Source organism: Carlito syrichta, unplaced genomic scaffold, assembly GCF_000164805.1.
Source record: "Carlito syrichta isolate Samal-C Ts95f unplaced genomic scaffold, Tarsius_syrichta-2.0.1 Scaffold314799, whole genome shotgun sequence".
Classification (NCBI taxonomy): Eukaryota; Metazoa; Chordata; class Mammalia; order Primates; family Tarsiidae; genus Carlito; species Carlito syrichta.
In genome coordinates, this window is record NW_007258895.1 from 47,087 (window position 1) to 63,273 (window position 16,187).

General features: G+C 52.7%; 1 protein-coding gene across 1 annotated transcript in view; it reads right to left on the reverse strand.

Annotated features, from left to right (window-relative positions):
- Positions 1–8,268: 8,268 nt before the first annotated feature.
- The window catches only part of NT5M (5',3'-nucleotidase, mitochondrial), a 23,864-nt gene continuing 15,945 nt past the window's right edge, over positions 8,269–16,187 (reverse strand). Inside the window, exons 6-7 of the mRNA XM_021705889.1 lie at positions 11,039–11,171; positions 8,269–9,057 (exon numbers count right to left, since the gene is read on the reverse strand). Of these exons, the coding sequence (XP_021561564.1) occupies positions 8,915–9,057; positions 11,039–11,171 (276 nt within the window). The 3' untranslated portion in view covers positions 8,269–8,914. The remainder of the gene's footprint in view (positions 9,058–11,038; positions 11,172–16,187) is intronic.

Consider the following 16,187-nt stretch of genomic DNA (forward strand, 5'->3'; position numbering starts at 1 on the left):
GCCTGTAATTTCGGCTACTCGGAAGGCTGAGGTGGAAGGATTGCCGGAGCCCAGCAGGCAAGGCTGCAGTGGCCGGGAGCGGCCACTGCACTCCAGTCTAGGTGACTGAGTGAGACTCCAACTCAAAGAACAAACAAACAAACAAAATCTCTCTGAGCCCTGCTTTCCTGAGAGTGACGCCGCCTTGCAGGGTGCAGGAAGGATTCAGTCAGATGATATACGTGTGACAGAGTGCAATGCACAGGCTAAAACTCAGATGTGCAAATAAGTATTCCTTGTTAACTACAATTGATCACTGTTTAATTTTTTTTTTTTTAGTTGGAGTCTCACTCCAACTCAGGCTGGAGTGCAGTGGCATACTCATGGCCATCCCAGTGTCAACCCGCTGGACTCCGGCAATCCTTCCACCTCAGCCTTCCAAGTAGGCAGAACTACAAGCGCGTGCCACCACATCCGGCTAATTTTTTAATTATTGTAGAGACAAGGTCTTGCCAAGTCAGGTGGGTTGGTCTCGAACCTGCAGGCTCAGGCAATCCACGCACCTTGGCCTCCCAAAATCCTGGGATTACAGGCTGAGCCACCAAGCCCAGACTTAATTATTTTAATTGCCAGTTAAAACAAACTCAGCCTCTTTCCGCTTAAACCAAGGTTTGGTCTTGCTCAGGCTTCTGTGGGGAAGCACTGAATGAGCTCAAAGTTCCTACTCTCTGGATGTGAGAAGGTCTCCTGCATTTTCTTCCCCGTCACGGGGATATCTGGACCCAGGAGTTGGTGTCTGTGGGGGTCCTGGCCTTGCCACCTAGTCTCGGGGATGGGTGTCTGCCCTGCCGCTCCCACCCTGAGCCCCTGAGGCCTGGCTGCAGCTCTGGTCTGACCCAGACTGGTGGCCCCTGCAGCCCTCAGTCTGGCTCTGCCTGGTGGTTGCCCACTGGCTCCCAGCCTAGGCCCCTCTGTGAGTGTGGGCTTTTCCTCCCTGGGCCTAAAGGAGAGCAGGGGACCTTGTGGCCCACCTCAGGCTTGTCTGCTCCACCCCCTCCCATGCTGTGTGGATATACCCCCCTCACCAGCTGGAGTTTCTATAGGGTTCCTGTCCTCTTGCTCATACTCCCCACACAATCTACTTTACTTTTTTCTTTTTTTTGAGTTGGAGTCTCACTCCATCGGTCACCCACACTAGAGTGCAGTGGCATGCTCATGGCCACCCCAGCGTCAACCTGCTGGGCTCTGGCGATCTTTCCGCCTCGGTCTTCCAAGTAGCCAGAACTACAGGTGTGCGCTACCACGCCTGGTTAATGTTTGATTTATTGTAGAGACGAGGTCTTGCCAAGTTGCCCGGGTGGGTCTTGAACCCACAGGCTCAGGCAATCCACTCATCTCGGCCTCCCAAAGTGCTGAGATTACAGACTGAGCCACCGAGCCCAGCCCACATCTACTTTTCAACCAACATGGGAGGGGGTAGCTTCCTGGATCCCAGCACACCCTCCTGCAGACACAACCCCTCTGAAGCTCTCCTCCTCCCACCCCAGAACCAGAGGGAACTTTTTTTCTCTCTCTCTCTTTTTTTCCTCAGTTGGCATCTCACTCTGTTGCCTAGGCTGGAGTGCAGTGGCACAATCATGGCTCACCATAGCCTCAAACTCCTGGAACTATAGGTGTGTGCCACCACGCCAGGCTAATTTTTTTAAATTTTCTGTCAAGATGAGGACTAGTGTTGTTTCCCAGGATGGTCTTGAATTCCTGGGCGCAAGCAATCCTCCCACCTCAGCCTCCCAGAGTACTGGGATTACAGGCATGGGTCACCACGCCTGGCCTAGAGGCCATTTTCTGTCCAGTGGGGTCTGACTCCAGGTCTTCTTCTCTTCCCCACCCCATGGACTTCCTGCCCTGGACAACACCTGCCCTGTCTTTCTGTGGGATGGTAGGACTTGTCACTTTGGCCCGAGTGGCAGGAGTACAGGGGAAGAAAATTGGGCCGATGGAAGCTGTCTACAAAGCGCTGTCTCCACGGCGTACACAAGTGCCAGATATGCAGCAGAAGCTCAACAAGTTTCCATCCTCCTCCTCTTCCCCCTCTTGCTCCCCTGCCCTCAGGCTGGTAACTGAGGGCCACTCAGCCAAGGGCTGCTCTCCTGGCTTCTAAGAATTGCCCAGCTCTGGCCTAACCCTTTCCACAGTTTCTACTGCTAGAACCCTCTCCAGGTGGAGGCCAAGCTCCGGGGCCCAGGTCCTGCTTTACCCAGGGATGTCTGGACCCTGGAAGAATGCCAGGTCAGAGGACAATGCGTGTAGAGGCCCAGAGTGCAGCTGTGTAGTTAACACCCTAGCCACACCACTAACTTGCTACAGACCCTGAGTGGACCTGGTCATGCAGACACGGCTCTGCTATCTCAACTAAAAGGGAACAGCCTCGAGAAGGTGGCCATCTAGCTGTGAAATGTGCTTATCGTGGTATGCAGGACGTAGCAAATGCTCAGGAAGTGGTTACTGTCATAGTAATATTGGAATGGAGCCCAACTAGTGGGGAGCCACACACCAGAAAACTAAAAAAAAAAGGATCATTTTTTTTCTTTTTTTTTGAGTTGGAGTCTCACTCTGTCGCCCAGAGTGGAGTGCAGTGGCCGCTCCCGGCCACTGCAGCCTCGACCTGCTGAGCTCCAGCGATCCTTCCGCCTCAGCCTTCCGAGTAGCCAGAATTACAGACATGCGCTACCACGCCCGGCTGATTTTTTGATTTATTGTAGAGTTGAGGTCTCGCCTGCCCAGGCGGGTCTCGAACCTGCGGGCTCAGGCAATCCACTCACCTCAGCCTCCCAAAGGCGCGGGATTACAGGTTGAGCCACCGAGCCCGGCAGGATCGTTTTTTCAAACCCCAGGCTAGCCTGGAGAATCCCAGTTCCCAGTCCCACACTGCGTGTGTGTGTGTGTGTGTGTGTGTGTGTGTACATGTGGCCTCTTCATCTCCACCTTGCCATCATCATCTCAGCTGCCATTTTTCAAGGGTCATCATGTGCCAGGCATTCAAAGTAGGTACTCTCAAATGCCCATTTTACAAAAGCAAAAACAAAAAACCACCCAGGCCGGGCATGGTGGTTCACTCCTGTAACCCCACTACTTTGGGAAGCAGAGACAAGAGGATTGCTTAGCCCAGGAGTTCAAGACCGGCCTGGGAAACTTGGCGAGATCTCGTCTTTACAATAAGTCAACAAATTAGCCGGGTGTGGTGGCACATGCCTGTAGTTCCGGTAACTTGGAAGGCTGAGGCTGAAGGATCAGCTGAGCCCAGTAACATGTCACTGCACTCCAGCTTGGGCGACAGTAAGACTCCGACTCAAAAAAATAATTAAACTCATAAATTAAAATAAAAAACATCCCCCAGAGGCCCAGGCAAGAAAGTTGAACATGGAGGCGCACGTGCTACCTGCCTGTCCGCCACCCATCTTCCAGGTAGGACACTCCTCCGTTTTGTGACAGCAACCCCAGGCTTTGCCCCACCCGAACCTGGCACTAGGGTCCGTTGTGAAGAGGGATACATGGCTGCAGAGGCATTGAGTCATGCTGAGGAATCTGAGGGCTGGAAAGTACATGACCCTCAGCTCTGGGGGTGATGCCTGCTGGGCTCACCACACCAAAGCCTCTGTCACTGTCATCTCCTCACCTCTGCAGACAGGCCTCATCGAGCATTTGGTCATCAAGACCAAAGTGCTAAAAGTGAGTTTCATCTGGTGAGACTGCTCTGAAGTCTGTCCTCCAGGGCAGGCACCATCTCCACCTCGACATGAATCACCGCCTGCTGTTCTGACTTGTTCTTGGCTTGTTCTAGACCTGTTCTGGCTTGGCCTGACGCCTTAGTGCAAAGTCCTGCTGTGCGTACTGCATCTTCACCAGGCCAGGTCACCGTGAACTTCACATCATGTCACAGCCAAGTGCCAGGCTTTACTCCGGCAACCCCTTGCTGTCGGAGCCCTCTCTGCAGTGCTCCCTCGGGGCACAGGCACATTGTACCAGCTGCTCTGCCCTTTGGGGAGGGTCCACCAGCCACAGGAAGGGCGGCAGAGGTGCATAAGGCAGAGGGAGAACGAGAGTCAGATGAGAAGTCAGGAGGGCCTTGGTCATGCGGTCTGACCCCCTGGGGTGGGCGCCCTGGGCCTCTTGGGCCCCAAGATTTGCACATGAGCGGGTTTGAGGCGTGTTTCTGACATGCACAAGCAGAAGTCTGGAATCGGGAAGAGAGGTGTTTCGAGTGACATGAGCCATGAAGGGCCGAGAGGTGGGCAGTGAGGGCCCCACCCAGGGCAGCCAGGGGACTTGGGCCATTTGCCACCGAGGCTAAAGTTGAAGGGATTTGGCGCAATAATGTCTGATGCCCAACATGCTGGCCGCTCCCACAGGCTCCCTGGTGAGGCATGCAGGGGTCAGCCTCTGCCCGGCCATCTGCCTGAGCAGCAGAGATTGGTTCCCTATGTGGAGGCATGTTACACACTCACCTGGTATCCCCAGCCAGATGTGCACCTGGGGGAAAGCGTGTGATCTTGTCTTCACTTCCTGCAGTGCCTGGCAAAGGGGCATGGTATGACAGAGGTTGTACCAAGAGCTGGCCAAGGACTCTCATCTTTTTGAAGGCAAGGGCACCCCACTGACCCTGGTTACACACAGGTAGTGCATGCATAAACCCTGGGCCCTTGAACAGAGAGGTGAAGGGGGCTAGCAGGAAGGGTTCCAGCCCCAGCACAGGAGACGCTGTGTCTGTCCACATGTGTGAAAATGTCCGAGGAAAACACCACGTGGCCAGAAGGAAGGCCTTGGGAGAAATGCTGAGACGGGACAGCTCCGCCTCATGGATGCTTACAAAGAAGGATCAAAATGCTTCCCTTATGTGCATGGCTTCATTTGGTCTGATGACTCCATGGAGTGAGGACTGTCCTCACATTTGTTCCCCAGAAGAAGACTCAGAGCTTAGGTCCTCGAGATGCACTGAGTCCTAGACAGGATACAGCTGCTCTCGCCTTGGACAAAATGAAGATGCCCTGGGCTCAGGAACTAGAAGGGTCCACGCAGAGAGATGCCACCCCATGAAGGCCATCTATGCTCTGCCCACTCCTGGCCACACCCCTTCTGGCACAGGAACAGCAAATCCTGGAGAGGTCCGTGGGGCCCAGGAGCAGTGTGTGCCCCAGCCTAGGGCATGGGTGAGTGAGGTAGGGCGGCCATAGCCCCTCCCCAAGGACGCAGTTCATGGAACTGATGGACCTGGGGATGCCCCATACAGACTGGGACAAAGGGCCAGGTGGGGGCTGGGATGTCTTATTGACACAACATGGGAAGATGAGGACCTGCTGTCAGAGGCCCCACTGCTAAAAGGGCTGGCAGGGGAGTCAGACTAGGAGATATCCCCACCCTCTGGCAGTACCGAAGAACAGAGGCACGTTTCTTGCACACTTGAGCATGTGGCCCAGATTCCTACCTGTCCATACAGAGGCTTTTCCAGCACCTCTCTGCAGGGGTAATGTCACTCCCTCCAGGACTCTGGTCTTAGAGCCTCTGAACATTTTCCATATTTTTAGAGGGATACATCATGACTTCTGCCAAGAGTCAAGCCATCGAGAGGACAGCCAGGCAGTCAAGGTGAGGGACCGAGTCGACCTACTGCCCACCTCGGCAGTACCGAGCTTGCTGTCCTCTCAGGAGGAAAATTTCCTTTTCTAGGCTTCATGAACTGGTTCTAAAACAAAACGCATGCATGCCCTGCTTTGAAAAAAGTGCCCGTTATTTCAGTCAGGGGAATTGGATAAGATCACGAGGCTTGGGGTCCTGGCCTAGGTCATCGGCTGTCATGGGTGCCCTGCCCTTCCCAGTGCAATGGGGGCAACAGTGGCAGCCACAGGGAGTATTCTAGAGCAGACAGTGCCCACTCACCACTGCTGTGGCCCTCAGAGACTGCAGGCTCTGGCCAGTCTGGCCTCCACCCTTCTGTCTCCACTGCGGCTCCAGTCCTGCCACCTGCTTCCCATTCCACTTCAGTGAGCTCCCTCCTGCCCCAGGACCTCCGCACGGCGCCCAGTCAGGGGCTCACCCCTCTCTTCCATGTGGAGTGGCCATCCCTGGACCTAGGGCCTCCTTCATCTGCCCCGCAGTTCCCCAACCTCTCCTCACAGCACTTGTCAATGTCACAGCAAGTCGCTTTGAGACCACCTTGTCAGGCAGGGCCACATGCTGAAGCGCTGACCAACACATCTTTGCCCCTGCAACGATTTTTTTTCTCCTTTTAACTAATGCAGCTGACGTGGCTGTCCACCTTGGGGTGAGTGATTATAGCTGAGCAGAGAACAAATGCAGCAATTCAGAGCGTTAAGAGCTTCTAAGCTGGCCTTTAAAGCTCAAGGCAGTCATCAGTTTTAGAGGTTTCAGAGGCAGCGTGTCCTGAAGGATTGAGCGCAACATTCTTACAGCAGCTTTGTGGGGCACTGAGGGAAGAACCAGACTGCCCCAGCACAGCCTGACCGCACAGAGGTCTTGAGGTCTGGGACAGCACGGCCAAAGTCAGAGACGAGGAAGGATTGTCCCTGAGTGGGGCCCAGCCCCACCCACCCCATCCCAGGTGGTGGACAGCCACTGCCCCTCCCCAGCTTGCCTCAGCGGGGAATGAACACTGCTCTGGGTGATGCCAGCACCCCCTCATGAATCTCCCCGGGCCTAGAAAACCCCAGCAGGATTAGGTTCCTGTCATCAGCAGAGCAGGCCCCAAGAGAGAAACGAGCCAAGTTGCTGTTTGCTCCCCTAGTTAAAGACCCCAGGTTTTCAGAGCCACGCTGGGTGAGTCTTGTTCACGGCTGTCTCCTAGGTCTAGCACAAACCCTGGCTGCAGTGCCAGGAGAGTCCCCACAAACCGAGACTCGATGGTCTAAGCGGGGCAGGGCCCCTCTCTGGAAAGGGCAAGGTGCAGATGAACAGGTGAACATGCCCTGCTGCTGACCGGAAGGAGGAGCGGAGGCCATCACAGGAGTCAGGAGGAGGCCGTCCATCTGGCAGGTCACATGTTCTCCGGGCCTTGCTGGGAGGGACTTTTGGGGCCTCACACGTGAGACCCTGGACAGCAGCTGCCTCCTGTCAGGAACAAGGGAGGATCCAGCACTCCAGGGTCTGGCCTCCTTCCAGGGCTACATACCAAGGTGGCCAGAATGCCTCTGGACACTGCTCTGCCTGGCCAGAAGATTTCTGGATCGTGTGACACAACCTAAAATACGTTTCTGATCGAAAGGGCCCTGCAGAGCCCCTCTGTCCTCACCCCAGGAACCAAGTCAGGGCAGAGAAATGAAGGTGGTGGGAGTGCCAGGGGGATCTGTGTCTGGCCAAGTCTAGAGAGTCCTTCGTTCCTTCAGTTGGCGTGTCAGGGCCAGGAAGAGTCCTTCTCTCTTAAGCTGGGGTGTTGGGACTCAGAGGAGTCCTTCCCTCCTAAGCTGGGGTGTCAGGGTCTAGAGGCGTCCTTCCCTCCTAAGCTGGGGTGTCGGAGCCCGGAAGAGTCCTTCCTCCTAAGCTGAGGTGATGAAGCCCAAGCTTGTGAGACCCTAAGGGTTGGAAAGACTAGCAGCCCACTTGGGTCCCCTTCCACTGTGGGAGCTTTTCTATCCTCTCAATAAATCTTGTTTTCTCCAAAAAAAAAAAAAGATGGAAAGCCACAAGTCATAGAGTACCTTTCCCTTGTCTTTTCTCCTACCTGACTCTACCACCTGTCACAATAAGCAGAAAGTCATGCCAGGAGGGTCTTAGAGCTGGGACAGATTAGAGGAACCCATGATCCCTTCAAGGGGAGCAATGGGGAGGGTGCCAGGATAGAAAGAGGAAGGACGTAAGGACAAGAAAGTGGTCTGCGCCCCCAAAATCTCTCTAGAGGGCAGCAGGGAGGTGGTTGGTTGAAGGTCCCAGTGGATCAAAAGGAACAAAAGCTGAGGGTCTCCAGGGCTCTTCCATGAACTTGACCTGAGGAGCAGAGCAGAGAATGGAGGCCTGCCCCAGAGCACTGGGCAGGCATAGGAAGGAGGCACTTGGGAAGGCAGCTGAGGGCCTGGGGCCGGGCTGCTAAGCTCTGCCGTCAGTGCGGACTGGAGCAGACCAAGGAGACCACTGACAGGGCCCCATCCGGCAAGGCACCGGGCAAAGCCATGCCCCTTGCCAGCCCCTATCATCAGTGCAGTGGGGCCACTCTGACAGGAGATATGCATAGGGATCCCTGGCGGTAGAAGCCAGCAGATCTGGGCAGGCCCAGCCTCGAGCTACACGTGAACAGCTTTTATTTTTCATGCACTCAACAAACATTCGGCCTGCTGACTCTGCTGGGCCCTGAGCGGGCCCTGGGGACAGAAGTGCAAGAATCCCCTGAGCTGGCTGAGGGCAGGGCCAGTGTGGTCCCCGGCACAGTCTGGCAGCCACTGGCACCTAATGAGTGTTTGCTGAACGCATGGCAGGTCATCTGGGGAGGCAGGCTGGGTGGGCACGTGGAGGAAGGGGTGCGTGGTGGGGACAGTGAGGGGCTCAGCCCCACTGGAAGCACTTCAGTCACCAGGCTCCTGGCCCTCCCTGCTGTCGCACTGCAGCCCCCGGAGCTTGCCCGGGGAGTGGAGAGGGCTGCCGACCTCCCCTGCGGTGGCCTGACTCCTCCCCATCCTGGGCCCCTGGGCCCCTGGCAGCTTGAGGCCTGCTGCCTGAGGTCAGCCCGAACTGCCTGGGAGCACGTGTCCGTGTCCAAGGGCCCACGGGGCCCAGCCCTGTCCTGAGATCGGGTTAAGGCCTGGCAGGGCTGGGAAAGGGAGGCATGCAGCAGGAGGCCATCTGGGCCTGGGTGTCCAGGGGGGATCCCACAGGTCCTGAGCTGGGAACCTGAGGTCAGGACTCTGTGGAGGAGCCCGAAGCACAGTCCAGCTCAGCCAGGCCGCTTGCTGTCCAGGATGGCCTTCCAGTCGTCGGCCCAGGAGTGCAGCCTGCGGCGGGGGGGCTGCAACTTCAGGTGCTGGTTGTGGCAGGCGGTGAAGAGGACGTGCTCCCAGCTGGGGTTTGGCTCAGCCCCTGAGGGGGAGAAGTGGCACTTAGGCCAGTGGTTGGGGCCCTGGAGCGCGGCCACTCAGACTGAAGCCTGGGTGTCCTGGCAGGTACTGGGCCTCACCAAGACTCCTTCCTAACCCGTGAGGTGAAACCAGTGTTCGCAGCCCTCACAGGGCAGAAGGGGCCGACCCAGATGCTGACAGAAGAATGCAGCTTGGCAGCTGGTGCAGGAGGCGGGGGCTACACAGCCTCCTCCCCACCAGCATTGCGGGCGTGTGCTGGGCCAGCCACAGGGGCGCCCACACTCCGCTCCATGCCCCCCTCTCCACCCTCGCCTCCCCATGCCCCGTCACTGGCTGGGGGAAGGCCAGGTAGCACCCACTCTGCAGCCCACCAGTGGTGACCACAGACCTTGGAGCCACCCTGGGCTTCCATTCTTGTGTCCACATGAGGTGCTGCTGGTGGAACACCACCCCTTTGGGGTACATCCCTACTCCCTGTGGCTGGAAATGGGGCCGAGTAGGCCTCTGGGCCCTCAAGGTCCCAGCCCTCCTATTGGCAACTGTGGCCCAGACTCCCTAGGAGACCACGTGGTTTGGGAGAGAACAAGGTGGGTGCACTGTGGATTCTACCGTGTAGACAGTGACTGGCATAAAGATGGGCATATTTCTTTCTTTTTTTTTTTTTTATTTTTTTTTGAGTTGGAGTCTCACTATGTCGCCCAGGCTGGGCTTACGCAATCCTTCTGCCTCAGTCTTCCAAGTAGCTAGAAGTATAGGTGCGCGCTGTCACACCCGGCTATTTTTTTTTTTTAATTGTAGAGATGAGATCTTACCAAGTTGCTAGGGCTAGTCTTGAACCCACAGGCTCAGGCAATCCACTTGCCTCAGCCTCCCAAAGTGCTGAGATTACAGGAACCACCCAGCCTGACCAAGATGGGCATATTTCCCAAGCCAGTTCCCCAATCATCAGGGAAGAAATATTCTGTATTTTCCCAATAGCATGTCCTGAAGAATAGGCTGTAACTTTGAAACTGCTGATGGTTACCAGGAGGAGAAGCCTGCCTGAGGATGCTGGCAAACCAGGATAAAATAGGGCAAGGAGACAAAGAAACTGAATGTTAGCCAGGCTTGGTGGTTCAGCCTGTAATCCCGCATCTTGGGAGGCTGAGGTGAGTGGATTGCCTGAGCCCACGGATTCGAAACCTGCCTGGCCAACTTGGTGAGACCTCATCTCTACAATAAATAAAAAAAACTAGCCGGGCGTGGTATCGCGCGCCTATAGTTCCAGCTCCTTGGAAGGCTGAGGCAGAAGGATCGCCGGAGCCCAGCAGGTCAAGGCTGTGGTGGCCGGGAGCAGCCACTGCACTCCAGTCTGGGTGACAGAATGAGATTCCAACTCAAAAAAACAACAACAAAAAAAGAAACTGAATGTTGACTACTCCTGTTTGAATGCCTAGATTCAGCCATGCCTGAAGCCCTCCTACCCCACCTTTTCAGTCAAGTGCACCAATAAATTTCCCTCTCTTTTTTAAGTCAGCTTAAGGTTGGCTGGTTTGTTTTTCAGGAGAGGGTCATCTATAAGCAAAAGGGACAAATCCATTTCCCAAGCCACCTCAACAACAGAATTTATGCTCTGCTTTCCTGGCATTTATTAGGTCAATCCAAACTGCTTTTAGGGAAGAAAAAAAAAAAAAGTTTTGCTGCTAAAAACAATTGTTTGGGAACAAGAGTTGGGTCCTCATGTTACATAAGGAAGTCAAGGGACTTACCCAAGGCTACCTATCCAACTAACCCCGGAGCTAGGCACCCACTCTCTCAACTCCCAGGAGCACCCAACCCAGGCTTACGTCAATGGAGCTTTGTCTTCCTGACAGGGAAAAGGCTCAGTGCCTGGCACACCTCTGGTGACTAAGAAGGATGGGCAGGGGCAGGAAGCGGCTGAGTGGTGACCACTTGGGAGAAAGTGAGTGCAAGGCTCGCTGCCCACCCCACACGCTGCTCACCTGTCGCAGGCCACTTGCCTGTGATGTCTGGCCGGTCATCTATGAGAAGGTCAGCGGAGACCACAGTCTTGTCTCTGGTCAGCACAATCTGCTCCAGAAAGTCAGGGCCAAAGTGCTTCTCCACCCAGGCGTACTGGATGTGAACCGGCGAGAGTGGAGTGAGAAAAAAGTGGCATCAGACCTGGGGCAGACAGCACGTTGGGGGATTGCCAGACTTTCCCCAGGAAGGGTCAGCCTAGACCTCAGCTAACGGCCGGGGGAAGGCCCGTCCTGAGGGAGAGTCAGGGCAGGTCCCTGCCCCCTCAGGGATTCTGCTATCCTCTGTGTAAGACAAGGGGACGGGCGCTTTGGGCATGGTCAGAGGGTGCTTCAGGAACTTTACCTCACAGAGGCGGATGCTGTGCATGACCCTCCAGGAGCCAACAGTGCAGGCATGCTCAGAGCACAGAGCTGGATCCGCAGAGTGGGGCTGGCTCTGGCCCTGCCTGGGTCCCAGCTTCGCCTTTCTCTGCAGGCCACCCCCCTCGCCAGGCCCCCTACAGCGGCCTTCTCTCCATGCTTGACTGTGTACACTGTGTCCTGCTCAGTGCCTGGAGCACTCCTTCACGTGCACATACGTGCGTGCACATACGTGCGTGCACATACGCACTCCTTCACGGCCATGTGCGTGCACATACATGTGTGCACATACGTGCGTGCACATGCGTGCATACACATGCGTGCATACACATGTGCACACATGAGAGAAAGTGTATACACAGACACACATGTGTGCACATGCCTCCTTTCTCCTAGCCCAGCGAGCTCCTAAAGCTCCTGTCTTTCTAAAGCCATCACCTCCTCAGCCTTCCTTGACCTTCACACGCTGTCCTTCCTAGCAATGATCACAATTGTAACTATATGTATTTATTTGTACGAGGGGGATCCCTCCCCCCAAAAAACCAGAATTATCTTTTGAAGGGCAGGTCCTTTGTAGTACAGGCTTCCCTAGCTAGGTAAGTGTTCTAGGAACCCATCAGTTTTTATCCAGAAGTTTTGAGAAGGTTGCATCACAATTTGCAGAAGAAATGTCCCGAATTATGGCAAACAGGTGACTGGTTCTTCCACCATGACAATACACCTGCCCAGACAACTGAGTGTTCAGCAGTTTTTGACCAAAAACAGCATAACCCTCATGCCCCATTCCATTCACCTGATCTCATCCCAAGCAACTGTTTTTGTTTCCCTAGATGAAAAAAGACCTCAAATGGAAATGTTTGGCCAGTGTGAACGAGGTGAAACAAAAAACTGCAGAAGCACTAAAAGTATCAAAATTGACAAGTTCAAAAACAGTTTGGGGCAGTGGAAAAAGCATCTCGATAGGTATATCACATCAAATGGAGAGAACTTTGAAGGTGACTGAGGTTTAAAGGCGTAAGAATAAATACACAATTTTTTATAAATAAACTCTGGGGTTATTTGGTTCCCCCCTCATATAAATATTTGTTTCGCATCTACCCCACTGTAAAGTCCTTGGGGACAGAGACCATGTCTCACTGAAATGACCAAGCAAGCAAATTAACAAATATATAGAGAGAAGGAACGGACATCCCTGCCCAAGAGAGAGAGTGCTCTCATCTTAAGGTCTTATGGCCAAGACTGCAGGGTAGCCCTACAATGACTTTCTGGACATCTTCTCAGGAAGATGCCCATTATCAAACAACAGGGTGCCCCCAGGTCCACAAAATGGATCAGTGAGAGCCAAGCCACCATGCCACAGCAGGCTGACTGCGGATGGGCCAACCACCTGGACTGTCCACCTGGCAAGGCTGAGGACCTCTAAGCTCCATGCCAGAGAGGAGGCCCAAGATGAGGGCAGACCCATCACAGGTGTTCATGGAGGTGTGGAGGTCGGAACTGAGGGGCAGGACCCCAGGCTAACGTCTGCACCATCCTGACTCCATAGGCACATAGTGCCCATCAGCTTACTAAGCCTCACGTCAGCCTACAAAGCAGGAGGGTTTCCCTTATTCATGCAGCTCTTCAACCAGTATTTTGTGACGCTGAGAGATTCGGGTGTCCACATTCTAATAGGAAGAGGATACAGGCAACAACAGCACCAGCAGCTCTGGGGGAGCCACGCCTGGCAGTAAGCATAGAGCTCCAGCTCCGGCAGAGGGTAGGGAGAAGGCAGCCTCTGTGACCAGCCCAGAACAAGCGAGCCTGCTCTCCACAGATTGGCAAGAAGAGGGTTCCTGGTAGAGAGAACAACAAACACGGATGTCCTAAGGCAGCACACACTCAGGTGGTGAGGAACAGGGAAAACTTCAGAGTGTGTCTGTCTGGAACACAGAGAACCAGGGGCATGGGCTAGGGCAATGCACAAGGGCCAGAAGCAGACCTGGGGAAGGAAACAGTTTAATGCTAAATACAAGGGGATTCCCTCAGAGCTGCGTCACACAAACCATCTATGGAGGACTAGTTTTGTTTTTGTTTTGTTTTTTAATTTCCAGGCCAGGCGCAGTGGCTCACGCCTATAATCTCAGCACTTTGGGAGGCCAAGGTGAGAGGACTGCCTGAGCCTATGGGTTCAAGACCAGCCCTGGCAACTTGGTGAGACCTCATCTCTACAATAAATTAAAAAATTAGCCAGGCATGGCAGTGTGTGCCTGTAGTTCCAGCTACTTGGAAGGCTGAGGCGGAAGGATCACCTGAGCCCAGCAGGTCGAGGTTGCGATAGCCAGGAGCATGCCACTGCCCTCCCGCCTGGGTGACAGAGTGAGACTCCAATGCAAAAAAAAAAAAATTTTTTTTCAATGCATTGTAACCAATACTTTTCTAAGATATGAAATCAAACCATGTGCTGGGACACTATATCCATGTCAAATTGCCATGAAAGTTTCCAGTCACATACACCGAATTTCTGTGTTTCATCTTGGGCCAGTGCCGGTCTGCAGGCCACAAACTGAGTCACTCTGCAGAAAGGATTTATCTAAGAAAATGACACCCTGCAACAGCAGTGAACAGGTTCGGTACAGATAAAGAAACTGAGGCTGCGAGTAGCAGAGCCCTCCCCAGTGGTACCCTCCCACCTGGATACCCAAAGAGAGCTCAGGGTTGGTCCCAGGCCTCATGGCATGCGGCGGTAAGCTTCTACAGACACGCTGCCATCCCATCAGACATCTCTTCTGCAGCAGGCTGCCTCATCCACGTGTGGCAAAGCAGGGATAACAATAGTTATCACTTCATAGTGCCTTTGGGAATTGGACGGAAAAATGTGCATCGAAGTCTTAGCACTGCACCTGGCACATAGGAAGGACTCCGAGAAAAATATTTCAGTTTACCCCCAAAACTGGGCTCTAAGTCCCTCCCCACCTCTCATGGTTCTGATACATATGAGCTATGGGACACCGGGTAAGCCATGAAACCTCCTGAGGCTCAGTTGCCTCAGAGTGTTGTTAGTATGTTTGAATGAAATAAAATCTGGCTGGAAGGCATGGTGTGAGGCTAAGGAGAGAAGGCTGAGTCCAGGAGTTCAAGGCTGCAGTGAGCCATGATTGCACCATGGCACTCCAGCCTGGGCGACAGAGCAAGACCCTGTCTCTAAACATAAATAAATGAAATAAAATCTGTGTAGGACTGATTGCCTGGTACACAGCAAACACTAAATAAGTGCAGTTATTATAACTAAGCTGTAATAGCCCCAAATAATCTACAAAAAAGCAACCAGAACTAGTATTTTGGCAAAGTAGCCAGGATACAAGGTTAACATACAAAATTCACTTGTATCTCTATAAGTTGGGAAATTGCAATTAAATAAAAAATATCACTTAACATAGCATTAAAAATGAAATACGCTGAACTGAACACTTAAAAATGGCTAAGATGGTATATTTTATATTATGTATATTTACCACTAAAAAAATTTAATTGAAAAATAAAGATAGGCTGTATGCCAAAGAAAAATCCATGAACTATATAAAAAAATGTGTGTAAGACAAGCACACTGAAAGCTATAAAACATTGCTAAAAGAAATTAAAGAAGATCTAAATAAATGAAGATGTATGTGTGTTCGTGGATCAGAAGATTCAATGCTGTTAAGCTCTGTAGCAATGACACAATTGCAATCACATTCTCACCAGGTTTTTTGTAAAAACTGGCAGCTGGTTCTAAAATTTCCATAGAAATACAAAGGACCAAGAATAGACAAAACAATTTTTTAAATGAAGAGTAATGTTGGAAAACTCACATTGTTTTCAAGAGTTACTATAAAACTATAGTAGTTGAGGCAGCATAGTATTGACATTAGGTCAGACATTAAGATCAAGGGAACAGGACATATTTCAGAAATGTACCCTAGTGTACCAAGACATTTCAGTCAGAAAGGACAGTTTTTCCAACAAAACCAAATCCATATGCCAAACAAAAAAACCCCCAAAAAACCTCTATTTTTATCCCCTACCATATATAAAACTTAACTCAAAATGGATCATAATCTAAATATAAAATCTAAATGTATAAAATTTCTGCTCTTCCAAAGACACTGTAAGACAATGAAAAGGTATATCACAGACTGGGAGAAAATACTTATAAAACACATTATCTGAGAAAGGATTTGTTTTTAGACTACATAAAGAGCCAGGCTCGGTGGCTCAGCCTGTAATCCCAGCACTTTGGGAGGCTGAGGTGAGTGGATTGCTTGAACCCGCGGGTTCGAGACCCGCCTGGGCAACTTGGTGAGACCTCATCTCTACAATAAAATCAAAAATTAGCTGGGCGTGGTAGCGTGCACCTGTAGTTACAGCTACTTGGAAGGCTGAGGCAGAAGGATCGCTGGAGTCCAGCAGGTTGAGGCTGCAGTGGCCGGGAGCGCCCACTGCACTCCAGTCTGGGTGACAGAGTGAGACTCCAACTCAAAAAAAAAAAAGAAAAAAAAAAAGAATATATAAAGAACTCTTACAACTCAATACAAACAACCCAATAAAAAACTAGGCAAAAGGTTTGAACACCACCACAGAAGATATACAGAAGGCTATATTCTTTAAAAGATGTTCAATAGCCGGGCTCGGTGGCTCAGCCTGTAATCCCGCGCCTTTGGGAGGCTGAGGTGAGTGGATCGCCTGAGCCTGCGGGTTCGAGACCCGTCTGGGCAGCGAGACCTCATCTCTA